The sequence below is a fragment of the Nanorana parkeri genome, unplaced genomic scaffold (assembly GCF_000935625.1).
Source record: "Nanorana parkeri isolate BGI_ZX_2015 unplaced genomic scaffold, ASM93562v1 scaffold81, whole genome shotgun sequence".
NCBI classification, from domain to species: Eukaryota; Metazoa; Chordata; class Amphibia; order Anura; family Dicroglossidae; genus Nanorana; species Nanorana parkeri.
In genome coordinates this window covers 596,189-609,457 of record NW_017306349.1, presented here as the reverse complement: position 1 = coordinate 609,457, position 13,269 = coordinate 596,189, and the positions used below count along the sequence as shown (strand labels likewise).

At 48.4% G+C, this 13,269-nt stretch overlaps 1 protein-coding gene across 1 annotated transcript in view; it reads left to right on the top strand.

The window, feature by feature from the left end:
* MPP1 (membrane palmitoylated protein 1) overlaps window positions 1-13,269 on the top strand; it is a 21,367-nt gene that overhangs the window by 357 nt on the left and 7,741 nt on the right. Inside the window, exons 2-5 of the mRNA XM_018576959.1 lie at window positions 549-671; window positions 7,335-7,413; window positions 9,035-9,120; window positions 12,767-12,909. Of these exons, the coding sequence (XP_018432461.1) occupies window positions 549-671; window positions 7,335-7,413; window positions 9,035-9,120; window positions 12,767-12,909 (431 nt within the window). The remainder of the gene's footprint in view (window positions 1-548; window positions 672-7,334; window positions 7,414-9,034; window positions 9,121-12,766; window positions 12,910-13,269) is intronic.

Here is a 13,269-nt window from a genome sequence, read left to right as displayed (position 1 = left end):
CATGTGGGTGTGTGATGCTCTGAAGGCTGGGATGCTCTACAGTTGAAGGATGTGATGCTCTGCAGAGTAAGAAGGGGTGCTCTGCAGATGGGGATGTGATGCTCTGCAGAGTAAGAAGGGGGTGCTCTGCAGATGGGGATGTGATGCTTGGCAGAGTAGAAAGGGGTGCTCTGTAGATGGGGGTGTGATGCTCTGCAGAGTAAGAAGGGGTGCTCTGCAGATGGGGTGTGTGATGCTCTGCAGAGTAGGAAGGGGTGCTCTGCAGATGGGGGATGAGATTCTCTGCAGATGAAGGATGTGATGCTCTGCAGAGTAGGAAGTGGGCGCTATGCAGATGAAGGATGTGATGCTCTGCAGGGTGGGGGTGAGATGCTCTGCAGATGAAGGGTGCGATGCTCCACAGGCTGGGGGTAGGGGTGCAATGCTCAGCAGGCCGCCCTTTGCTCCCCAGTGTTGGGCTGACTCAGCAGGGTGAAGGTAGGAGGAGTTCAGCCCGGTCTCTCTGTGCTGTCATCCTATCACCGTCTCTCTCCATGTCCTCCCCGCAGGGACTGTCCTCCTCACCCTCCGAGGCCTTCACCGAGGACTTCTACACCACCACCAATGGCTGCCCAGAGGAGAAGAAGAAGGTCCGTCTGGTCCAGTTCCAGAGGGTCACCGAGGAACCAATGGTGAGAGATGGGGGGCCAACATGGAGGGGGGTAGGATGGACTGGATGGTAAGAAGGGCAACATGGAGGATGTGAGGTCTATTAGGGCTTATAATTAGGAAATGGGGGGGGGGGAGGGGAGGTTGCTGTGAAGGATGTGAGGGGTAATCAGGAAGTAGAAAATAGTGAAAGAGAAGGGAAGGCATGAAGGAAATACATTTGGGGGGGAGGCTGTGAGGGTCTATTATGGTCAAGAATTAGGAGAAGGGGGTAGATGGGAGAAGGCATGAACAAAGAAGGTGCAAAATGGTGGCAAAAGGGGCGGGATGCCAGAGCGGGTAAAGTGGAGGCTGTGTGAGGCAAAATGGTGGGGGAGTCCTGGATGTCAGAGACCTGGGCATAATGGAGGCTGTATGGGTCTTAGATGGTGACAGAGGAGGGAGAGTATTAGTGAAGATAGGGGGGGCTAGTGGAGGCTGTGGGTGGCCAGGATGTTGGGGTGATGGAGGTTGTGGGTGGCCAGGATGTTGGGGTGATGGAGGTTGTGGGTGGCCAGGATGTTGGGGTGATGGAGGTTGTGGGTGGCCTGGATGTTGGGGTGATGGAGGTTGTGGGTGGCCTGGATGTTGGGGTGATGGAGGTTGTGGGTGGCCTGGATGTTGGAGTGATGGATGAGGCTGTGGTGTCCTAGATGTTGGGGTGATAGAGGTCGTGGGTGGCCTGGATGTTGGGGTGATGGAGATTGAGGGTGGCCAGGATGTTGGGGTGATGGAGGTTGTGGGTGACCTGGATGTTGGGGTGATGGAGGTTGTGGGTGGCCTGGATGTTGGGGTGATGGATGAAGAGGGAGGGATGGAGGCTGTGAGGATTATCCAGGTCCTTTATGGCCTGGAAATAGAAAGTGGTGAGACGAGGCCGGGATTTGGGGGGAGGGGGTATAAGGTTTCATTGTGGAGGATCTATATTGACCTTTCATTGCCCAGTACATGTTCCGGTGCTACGTGTTCTCTTCTTCCTGCCTGATGGACCTTTCTGTAGCATCTCTCTACCTGTTATGAGATGTTGAGGTCAGAGACGGCCAGGTGACTAGTATTTTTATAGGAGGCTAGCGGTGACGGCCTCCATGTTCCTCTCAACTCCAGCCAAAGACTTTGATCGGTTCTAATGGACCAGAACACGGTGCTGACATGAGTGGGACCTTTCACACGGTGTGCATCCCGGCCATGAATTGCTTTTAGAGGGTTGTTATCTTGCATGCTGATTGGTGGAGCTGGTCACATGTTGCCGATCTGAATAGCTGAAGCCATGGATGGTCCTGAGGCTGCAGTCATCACAGTCACCATGGATGGTCTTCATACATAGGCAACAATGGCCATGGATGGTCCTGAGGCTGCAGCTAACAATGGCCATGGATGGTCCTGAGGCTGCAGCTAACAATGGCCATGGATGGTCCTGAGGCTGCAGCTAACAATGGCCATGGATGGTCCTGAGGCTGGAGGCACACAGTAGCCATGGATGGTCCTGAGGCTGCAGGCACACAGTAGCCATGGCTGGTCTTGAGGCTGCAGGCACACAGTAGCCATGGATGGTCTTGAGGCTGCAGGCGCACAGTAGCCATGGATGGTCTTGAGGCTGCAGGCACACAGTAGCCATGGATGGTCCTGAGGCTGCAGCCAACAATAGCCATGGGTGGGCCTGAGGTTGCAGCCAACAATAGCCATGGGTGGGCCTGAGGTTGCAGTCAACACAATGGCCACAGATGGCCCTGAGACTGCGAGCAACACAATGGCCATGGGCGGGCCTGAGGCTACAGCTAACAATAGCCATGCCTTTCAGTGTTGTCATTCATCTGGTAACATACATGTAGCCTGTGCAGTCTTCTCACATAGTACAGTGTAGTTGACGTGGAAGATTTGGAACCATTAAAGTGTTGACATGTACACAAGTATTAGGTGCCAGTAAAGCCACACGCGTGCTCATTCCTATTTCTGGTTATCTCACATGAGACGGGGGTCACCTAACTGTCTTCTGAGGCCGGCGGTGACGTTTACATTCCTCTGCGGGCGCCTTGTGAACGTCTCCAACACATCACGTGACCGGCCCAGGATTGCGCAATCTGAGAAAGTGAACTGCTGAAGCTGCTGATTAGTTGGCTGCAGCCCAGTTAGTTCTGCTCCGCGGTCTTATCTTCTGCACCGTCATCATTCTTCATGTTCATGGTTTTCTTTTTATGTTCATACATTTCATGTCTCAGGTTTTTTTTTTAAACAAAGAACACTGAACCCTTCACACAATTCCCTCTCCCACATGATCCTACATGCTAAAGACCCCGCAGTCATGCCACCATCATATCACCGTCATACCACAGTGATGGAGACGTGGACAGAAGCTGATTGTCCTACCAGTATTTTTGGGGGGTTTATAGGAGGCACATGCAGCTGGGGAAGCAAGCCCATTTAGAGGGCACCGTTGGTGGGTCTTGACCTCGGAACCCCCCGGTAATGGGTAAGGTCACCATGGCAAAGCTAATTGCCAAGCTCAGGGGAAGCAAGCCCATTTAGAGGGCACCCTTGGTGGGACTTGACCCTGGAACCCCCGGTAATGTTTAAATTTACTGTGCCAAAGCCGATCACCAAGCCCAGGGGAAGCAAGCCCATTTAGAGGGCACCCTTGGTGGGACTTGACCCTGGAACCCCCGGTAATGGGTAAGGTCACCATGGCAAAGCCGATCACCAAGCGCAGGTGAAGCAAGCCCATTTAGAGGGCACCCTTGGTGGGACTTGACCCCGGAACCCCCGGTAATGGGTAAGGTCACCATGCCAAGCCGATCACCAAGCCCAGAAGTGAATAAAAATGAACATTCTATACTGCCTACAACCCCCACCCAGAACTCTGCCCCAGAATGCTCAAAGAAGCCCTCAAGTCCATAAGCTATATGGCCAACAGTTTGTGGACACCTGACCATGGCGAAGGATTCTCAGAGCACAGGGGTCTATCTAAAGACAGCACTAGAGTTATGTCCTTTCTCATAGGCTGGCTGTTGTTAAAACCTCCCATGAAGCAGTTGGACAAGGGAGGAGTCAGAGCTACAACTCATTCACACGTGTGCTTGTCCCAAGCTTTTCTCAGCAAAGGGGTAAAGAAAATGTGAAATGAGCCTAAAGCTCCGCCTTCTGGCTCAGAAGAATACAGTACTTGAGCAAGTCAGTATGGCGTCGGGACATGCTCAGAGAGGTGATCATGCGGCACCTTGATGGAAGGATTGGGCTTGCTTGCAGGGAGATTTGGCAAAGAAACGGCAAGTTGAGTTCCTGAGATAGACTTTATGGACGAGAGTTTGTGGACACCTGACCATCTCCACCTATATGAGCTTGTTGGACATCCCAATCCAAAGCCGTGGCCATTAATATGGAGTTGGCCCCCTTTGTAGCTACAATATCCTCCACTCTTCTGGGGAGGCTTCGCACAAGATTTCGGAATGTGCTTGTGGGAATCTGGGCCCATTTGTGAGCTCAGGTACTTATGTTGAATGAGAAGACCTGACTCACAGTCGGCGTTCCTATTCATCCCAAAGGTGTTCAGTTGGGTTGAGGTTAGGTCTCTGTGCAGGACTCTTGAGTTCCTCCAAACCAAACTGGTCAGACCATGTCTTTATGGAGCAGGCTTTGTGCACCTGGACTCAATAACTCCTATATTGCACCTATGTTCCATAAAGTATTCTGTGTTTTGTGTTGAAGTCAAGTCTCTGGTGTGGAGGAACTTGAGTGGCCTTCGCAAGCTGGCCAAACCATGTCTTTATGTGGCTGGCTTTGCGCACCTGGACTCAATAATTCCTATGGTGCACCTAAGTTCCATAAAGTGTTCCTGTGTTCTATAGGGTTGAGATTAGGGCTCTGGTTTGGAGGAACTTGAGTGGTCTTCACCAAGCTGGTCACCCCATGTCTTTATGGAGGAGGCTTTTTACACAGGGGTCAGTCATGGTGGAACAGAAAAGGACCTTCACCAAACTGTTACCACAAGGATGGAAGACCACAATTGTCTACAATGTCTTTGTATCATGCGGCATTACCAGAACCTTTTACTGGAAACGCTGAACTCCATCATTTGGAGGGGGGGCTACAGACCTTCCCGAAGAAACCTCAGCTTCAGGCTCCCTGTGTTATAATTGTTTCTTGTCCCATTAGATAAGGAGCCTCACTTTGTGGGGTGTGCCCGTAGAAGAGTTCTGGAAAAAGTGTGGCCGGACACGGTAATCCAGTCATTTGAAGACACAGCCACCCTCTGGGACACTGAGGGACGTAGAAATAGTTAAACATTCACTCAGCCGGCTTTTTTCTTGATCTGCTTGCATGATCCCGTTCACCAGACTTGGATTTTCTTCCCTTTTTTATACTACTATTAATAGAACTTAACACATCCGTGTCCCCCGCCTTCCAAATCACAGGGGTTAGCTTCTTTTTAAGTTCCCTTTGTGTACTTTTAACATAAAACAAGAATCATTTTTGATTTTTTTTTGTGGGCCCTCAATGCTGAATGTCACCGTCACGTCTTGGTTGCGTCAGCAAAGTACATGTTTCCCGTCGCTGTGTCTTTCATTAACAGTGTAAACGGTCAAGGTCACACAAGTATGTCAACCATCGTAATAGCTAAGGAGTGGTTTGTCCTTTATTGCCGGGAAACGTCAACTGAGCAGTTTGTAGAGCTACTAGTTAGACCCTACCAGGGGCCAGGAGATATGTAGGCTACTGATTAGACCCTACCAGGGGTCAGGAGGTATGTAGGTTACTGATTAGACCGTACCAGGGGTCAGGAGGTATGTAGGCTACTGATTAGACCGTACCAGGGGTCAGGAGGTATGTAGGCTACTGATTAGACCGTACTGGCGGTCAGGAGATATTTAGGCTACTAATTAGACTTTACCAGGGGTCAGGAGGTATGTAGGTTACTGATTAGACCCTACCAGGGGTCAGGAGGTATGAAGACTACTAATTAGACCGTCCGAGCGGTCAGGAGGTATTTAGGCTACTGATTATACCGCACCGGGGTCAGGAGGTATGTAGGCCCATTGTGTATTATAACCTTTTCAGAATTGGCTTGTTTTCTTGGGATGTCAAACTTGAAAGTCTTGGTTGAGATCACATAGCAACAGGAATGTGACTCGGCCTTTTAAAAATATTTGAGCCACTGTGTTTTTGATCTACTCCTGTTGATCGAGTCATTGTGATGGCCAACCCAACAATTTTGAAGTTGTAGATCAGACTACGGCCCTGACATTGTTCTGCAGAAGCTTAGAACTCATCAGGTTCCTCAATGACTGAAAGCTTTCTAGTTCACACTTGAGATGAGACTGGTCGGTCATTACTAAACCGTTCACAGAACTGTTTCTCCAGTGCAGCGGAACATCCCTTGAAGGCCAAAATTACATAGTTGCATAGTATTTGAGGTTGAATAAAGACACAGGTCTATGTTTTCTCTATGGCACCCCCATTTCTTCCACTTGCAAGCTATGTACCTAACTGTAGGTCTTTGATTTGCAACACGTTGTCTTCTAAGGGTCCTCTGAACTGCTAGATTACACATCATCATCAAAACATTCAGAAGAACACAAGAGAAGATATGGGAGAAGTAGTCTTGGACAACATGGGTGGTCAGGGATAGAATTTAAGTGGGCGTGTTCACGAGGCCAGGGAGATGATTACCAGAGTAGATAATGGGCATGGCTAAAATAGTCACTGGGCATTAAAAGGAGAGGGCAAAGAAAGTGTTCGGAGAAGTAGGGAAGCAAAAGTTATTGGAGAAACCGTGAAGGGAAGAAAGACACGACGGGGTGGCAGGAGTTGACCCAAAGAAAGGCAGAATAATCAAGAAGGGGAACCAAAAGAACCGCAAAGGGACAATGCTGGAGAGGAGAACCAGACTTCTCTGCCTTTTTCACTTCCCTTCTGGTATTGTTGCCCAATAAGGAAGAGCGAGTTGGGAAGAAGACTTAAGTCGTAGTGTGGAGCTTCTGGCAGTTATCAGCCCAGTGCTGGGGAGGCCTGGTACAGGTGAAACTCGAATAATTAGAATATGGTGCAAAGTTCATTTATTTCACTAATGCAACTTAAAAGGTGAAACTAATATATGAGAGAGACTCATTACATGCAAAGCAAGATAGTTCAAGCCGTGATTTGTCATCATTGTGATGATTATGGCTTACAGCTCATGAAAACCCCAAGTACCCCAAATCCACAACCTCAAAAAAGTAGATTATTACATGCAATCAATAAAACAAGGATTGTACATAGAACAATATCGGACCTCTGAAAAGTACAAGCATGCATATGTACTCAGTACTTGGTTTGGGCCCCTTTTGCAGCACTTACTGCAATTACTTTTGCACGATATTCTAATTATTCGAGTTTCACCTGTATATCAGGGTTAGGGCTAGGCCCTGCGTGGGCTTGGACCCAATGGTGGTCCTTGGTGGCCAAGGTGATCGCCAATGCTGCAGGCTCATCGCAGTGAAGATGGACAACCTGTTCTTTGAAACTGCTGCTTATCTTGCTCTTATATTCAGGAATTTCCACAGTTTTACACAATTTGTAAAATTATATTTTGTGATTTGACCAATTCTGTGGAAAAAAAGACATTTTGGGGAATAACAACCCCTAATCTGTTGTAACTCTCATTTTATTACCTGCAGGGCATCACTCTCAAGTTGAATTCGCAGCAGAAATGCGTTGTTGCACGGATCCTACATGGTGGCCTTATTCACCGACAAGGTGGTTATTTCGGTTGTTTCATGTTTTGCATGCTTTACTATTCAAGACAAAGCCTCCACCCCCACCCTGTACCCCCACCCATATGTACTCTTGTTCCTTGCCCCTCCCCATGGCTCTGGAAGTCAGCCCTGTCTAAGCTCTGTGTCTGAAGGTGTTGGAGCTTACACAAGGTTGATGTCTTGTCCTCACATGACCATGTTTGGGCTCCGTGATTGACCACCAGGCTTAAGCGTTGCCTTATGGGAGGTCACATATGATCCCTCATACATGGAAGCTGGCTGGGGAGGTCAGGGAAGGTGAAGTGGGTCAAGGGGTGAGCCTTTAGAATGGAACTACTCGATGAACATTAAACAAGCATATATCACAGATCTGTTGATCAATGCTTGGGGTCATGTTTGACTTCTGTCTGGGCTTTGGTTGTCCAATGGGTATTGGAAACTGCCAGTTATTACCAGAAACACCCTGCAGCTCATGGCATTGCACCCTTCCCCCACATGCTAGCTACATCCTGTTGTTAGGTTGCAAAGGTTACCTGGAAACTGCTTGAACACGCTTCCTTTGTGCCCTGATGCTGTCAAAGATGTAGATAGCATGAGGGGGGCTGAGCGCCACCATGAGCATGGCGGACAGAAGTCAAACACGGTGCTATGCATTGATCAGGGTACAGGTGCTCATAGACTGTTTAAGGTTCATTGAGTAATTTTCAGATGAACATCCACTTGGAGGCCCACCCCCTGACCCACTTCACCTTCCCTGTCTTCACTCGGCTGGGACTTGTGTCTAAAGTTCGTTGCGTAATTTTCAGATGAACTTCACCCTAATTGTCTGTAATGGCTCTTTTAGGGAACCATACACATTAACATATTTGCCAGCAATGCAGTTTGCAACGAATGAGCAATGTGAGGGAAGTTCTCAGCCTACGTCAACAATTATTCATATATTGCAAGGCCTGTATGGTTCCCAAACATCCTCCAATCCCCTAATAAGGGCCATTGACATTGGGTCCCATTGGTCCTTCAGGGTAACTTGCTTGAATAGCAATATGGGGGGGGCATTGCTAACATCCCCTAGCTGAGTCATATTCTTACGACAAGGGTTGAGTGCTTGCTTTGTCTGGGGGGACTCAAATAAAGAAGAGACTCCCCTGATCCTCGGTCCTGCTCAGTCCCTACAGCCTCCTCTCCCCCGTACTTCGGCGGTGTAAGGACCTCTGATCTCATCACATCTCATGCAGGTCCATTGACTTGTATTAGACGCGAGGACGCTGAGGGACGTACCACAGCCTTAGGGAGGGAGAGAAAGGTGAATGCTGACTGCCACAGGACCGAGGATCAGGTGAGTATATCTGCTATATTTGAGCCCCCCTAGACTAAACAAGCACTTACCCTTGCTGTGTAGGGGGGACGCATGGGTATGGGGGCTGGGGGGGAAGCCCCAATGCATTGGTAGTACGTTTTTTTTATTTTTATTCCCGGAGTTCTCCTTTTGAAGTATAAATAAAAATGAAGCTTTGGCTTCATTTTTATTTATAGTTTACTTTATACTCGTCATATCCTCTTCAGTGTATTTGTAGTTCTGGTCCATTTTGTTCATGTTTGTGTATCCTGTTCTTCAATTTCAGGATCACTTCACGTGGGGGACGAGCTCCTCGAAATAAACGGAAAGAGCGTCCAAAGCCAAAGTGTAGATCACCTGCAGAGTGTACTGGTGAGGAATTGAGAGAACGCCGATTAGAAAAGGTTCTGGAACCTTTCAGGTGCTGCATCTGATATCAATAACGAGACATCAAACCCATAAAATGGCTTCCACCAGGTCCACGGACCCTGCAGAGAGCACCCACCATCATAGTACAGGAGCAAGCCTCACATGGTTACCCTCAATACCCCAATGATAAGCAAGCTGCCATCTCCTGGCACTTCGGCACACTTTATTTGAAGCTGGGGGTGGGGGATAATATTCAAAAGATCTGCTTCATCAGAAAATATGGAGAGGACATCCCTGGCCCCTCTCTGCCAATGCCCCCACTGCCTTCCAAAAGGGGTCAGCAACACCATGAGTTGCATAGGGGGCAGCTTTCAATGCCGATTGCTGGACATTCTAAGATGACCTTCCACTTTCAGGCCCGTCCCTTGGCCCACTTCGCCTTCCCTGACCTCACTGGCCAGCAGGGAGCTTCCATGTTTAAGAGATCATATTTGTCCTTCTTAAGGCAGTGCTCGGTAGCCAATCACGAAGCCCACACACAGTCATGTGAGGACAAAGACATCAACCTTGTGGTGTAGACCCCAACACCATCAGACACCGAACCTAGACAAGGCTTTGTTGTCCACTTAAAATGGAACTCCAGGAATTTAAACCGGGGGGGATGGAAAGCGTTCCCAGAAGATTGGAGGCTGCTGTAGCCACAAAGGGCCATGGGAGGGAGAAGGGGGGCAACTCCATATTAATGACCTTGGGGCTTGCATCGTATTAATGGCCTTGGGGCATGCATCGTATTAATGGCCTTGGGGCTTGCTTCATATTAATGGCCATGGGGCATGCATCATATTAATGGCCATGGGGCATGCATCATATTAATGGCCTTGGGGGTTGCTTCATATTAATGGCCATGGGGCATGCATCATATTAATGGCCATGGGGCATGCATCATATTAATGGCCATGGGGCATGCATCATATTAATGGCCATGGGGCATGCATCATATTAATGGCCTTGGGGGTTGCTTCATATTAATGGCCATGGGGCATGCATCATATTAATGGCCATGGGGCATGCATCATATTAATGGCCTTGGGGGTTGCTTCATATTAATGGCCATGGGGCATGTCTCCCCCGTACTTCGGCGGTGTAAGGACCTCTGATCTCATCACATCTCATGCAGGTCCATTGACTTGTATTAGACGCGAGGACGCTGAGGGACGTACCACAGCCTTAGGGAGGGAGAGAAAGGTGAATGCTGACTGCCACAGGACCGAGGATCAGGTGAGTATATCTGCTATATTTGAGCCCCCCTAGACTAAACAAGCACTTACCCTTGCTGTGTAGGGGGGACGCATGGGTATGGGGGCTGGGGGGGAAGCCCCAATGCATTGGTAGTACGTTTTTTTTATTTTTATTCCCGGAGTTCTCCTTTTGAAGTATAAATAAAAATGAAGCTTTGGCTTCATTTTTATTTATAGTTTACTTTATACTCGTCATATCCTCTTCAGTGTATTTGTAGTTCTGGTCCATTTTGTTCATGTTTGTGTATCCTGTTCTTCAATTTCAGGATCACTTCACGTGGGGGACGAGCTCCTCGAAATAAACGGAAAGAGCGTCCAAAGCCAAAGTGTAGATCACCTGCAGAGTGTACTGGTGAGGAATTGAGAGAACGCCGATTAGAAAAGGTTCTGGAACCTTTCAGGTGCTGCATCTGATATCAATAACGAGACATCAAACCCATAAAATGGCTTCCACCAGGTCCACGGACCCTGCAGAGAGCACCCACCATCATAGTACAGGAGCAAGCCTCACATGGTTACCCTCAATACCCCAATGATAAGCAAGCTGCCATCTCCTGGCACTTCGGCACACTTTATTTGAAGCTGGGGGTGGGGGATAATATTCAAAAGATCTGCTTCATCAGAAAATATGGAGAGGACATCCCTGGCCCCTCTCTGCCAATGCCCCCACTGCCTTCCAAAAGGGGTCAGCAACACCATGAGTTGCATAGGGGGCAGCTTTCAATGCCGATTGCTGGACATTCTAAGATGACCTTCCACTTTCAGGCCCGTCCCTTGGCCCACTTCGCCTTCCCTGACCTCACTGGCCAGCAGGGAGCTTCCATGTTTAAGAGATCATATTTGTCCTTCTTAAGGCAGTGCTCGGTAGCCAATCACGAAGCCCACACACAGTCATGTGAGGACAAAGACATCAACCTTGTGGTGTAGACCCCAACACCATCAGACACCGAACCTAGACAAGGCTTTGTTGTCCACTTAAAATGGAACTCCAGGAATTTAAACCGGGGGGGATGGAAAGCGTTCCCAGAAGATTGGAGGCTGCTGTAGCCACAAAGGGCCATGGGAGGGAGAAGGGGGGCAACTCCATATTAATGACCTTGGGGCTTGCATCGTATTAATGGCCTTGGGGCATGCATCGTATTAATGGCCTTGGGGCTTGCTTCATATTAATGGCCATGGGGCATGCATCATATTAATGGCCATGGGGCATGCATCATATTAATGGCCTTGGGGGTTGCTTCATATTAATGGCCATGGGGCATGCATCATATTAATGGCCATGGGGCATGCATCATATTAATGGCCATGGGGCATGCATCATATTAATGGCCATGGGGCATGCATCATATTAATGGCCATGGGGCATGCATCATATTAATGGCCATGGGGCATGCATCATATTAATGGCCTTGGGGCTTGCATCATATTAATGGCCATGGGGGTTGCTTCATATTAACCCCTTCGTGACTGACGACGTACAGTGTACGTCGCCAGCATCGGGGCTGTTTATTGCCGTTTCACGGTCGCACGCAATCTGTAAACTGGGCATGTTGGGTATCGTTTTACTCGTTGTAACCTCATCTTTTATATTTCATTAAAAAAATGGGTAATTTGTTGTGTTTTGGGGCATTTAATTAAATTTGTCACTAAATTTTGGGGTTTAATAAGGAGTTGCGCTAATATTGCGCAACATAAAAATTTTCAACTACCACCATTTTATTCTATAGGGTCTTGGCATTCAGAAAATATATAATGTTGGGGGGTTTTACGTCATTTTCAGGCCTAAAATGTGGAATATAACATGGGTGCAAAAAATGAAAAAAGGGCCTCAGTCATGAAGGGGTTAATGGCCTTGGGGGCTTGCATCATATTAATGGTTTTGGAACGAGATGTCCAACAAGCTCATATAAGTGTGATGGTCAGAAGTCCGCATAGTGTATCTCGGCCACAAAACGGCTTACTGTTTTTGCCAAATCTCTGTGCGAGCAAGCCCAGTCCCTTAAACCAAGATGCGGCATGTTCGCCTCTCTCGGGATGTCCTGAACCTATAATGGATGGAAAGCCGTGTCCCCCTTATATCTGATGATATGAAATGTTGCATGGGAGGCTTCAACAACAGCCAGCCTATTAGCAAGGACATCTCTATAGTGTTGTCTTTGGCTAACCCCCTGTGCTCTGTGAATCCTTCGCCATATATATTTGTAAGGCACAGACTGTATACATAAAATGTACATGTATATCGAGTACAAACACTTGCCAAGTGCAAGCCGGTTTTCGGACACCCCCGTGACCTGTAATGTGGCTCGGGTAGGAGTCCGTATTGTGACGTTTACTCGTTTTTTCTTCTGTAGAAAGAAAGTAAAGGGACCGTCATGCTGAAGGTATCGCCCACACTGAGTAGCCGCAAACCACCCCTACAGGTAAGACCTTTTCGCTGGACCTTGTACATGTCCGCTGCAGTCAGTCAGAACTTCGTGGAGTTCGTTATGGTTCCCTTTGCTTCCTATGAATAGATAAGAGGCAGGGAGTCCGCAGCCTGTTATTAGGATTCCTGTCCATATAGACCAGGGGTAGGCAACCTCAGAGCAATGGCTATTGTGGAACTACAACTCCCATGAGGCATTGCAGGACTCTTGGCAGCCATGGGTATGACTCCCAGAGGCAGATGCATGATGGGATTTGCAGGTTGGCACAGCTGGAGTGCCGAGGTTGGCTACCCCTGGCCTTTAACTCTTTTGCTACCAGTGCTTTTTTTTTTTTTTTGCACAGGTTCAAATGTACATTTTAGGCCTGAAGATTAGTTAGTCCTCCTTCATTGTTTGCTCGTAGGCTGGGGGCAGGGAGGTGACCAAGG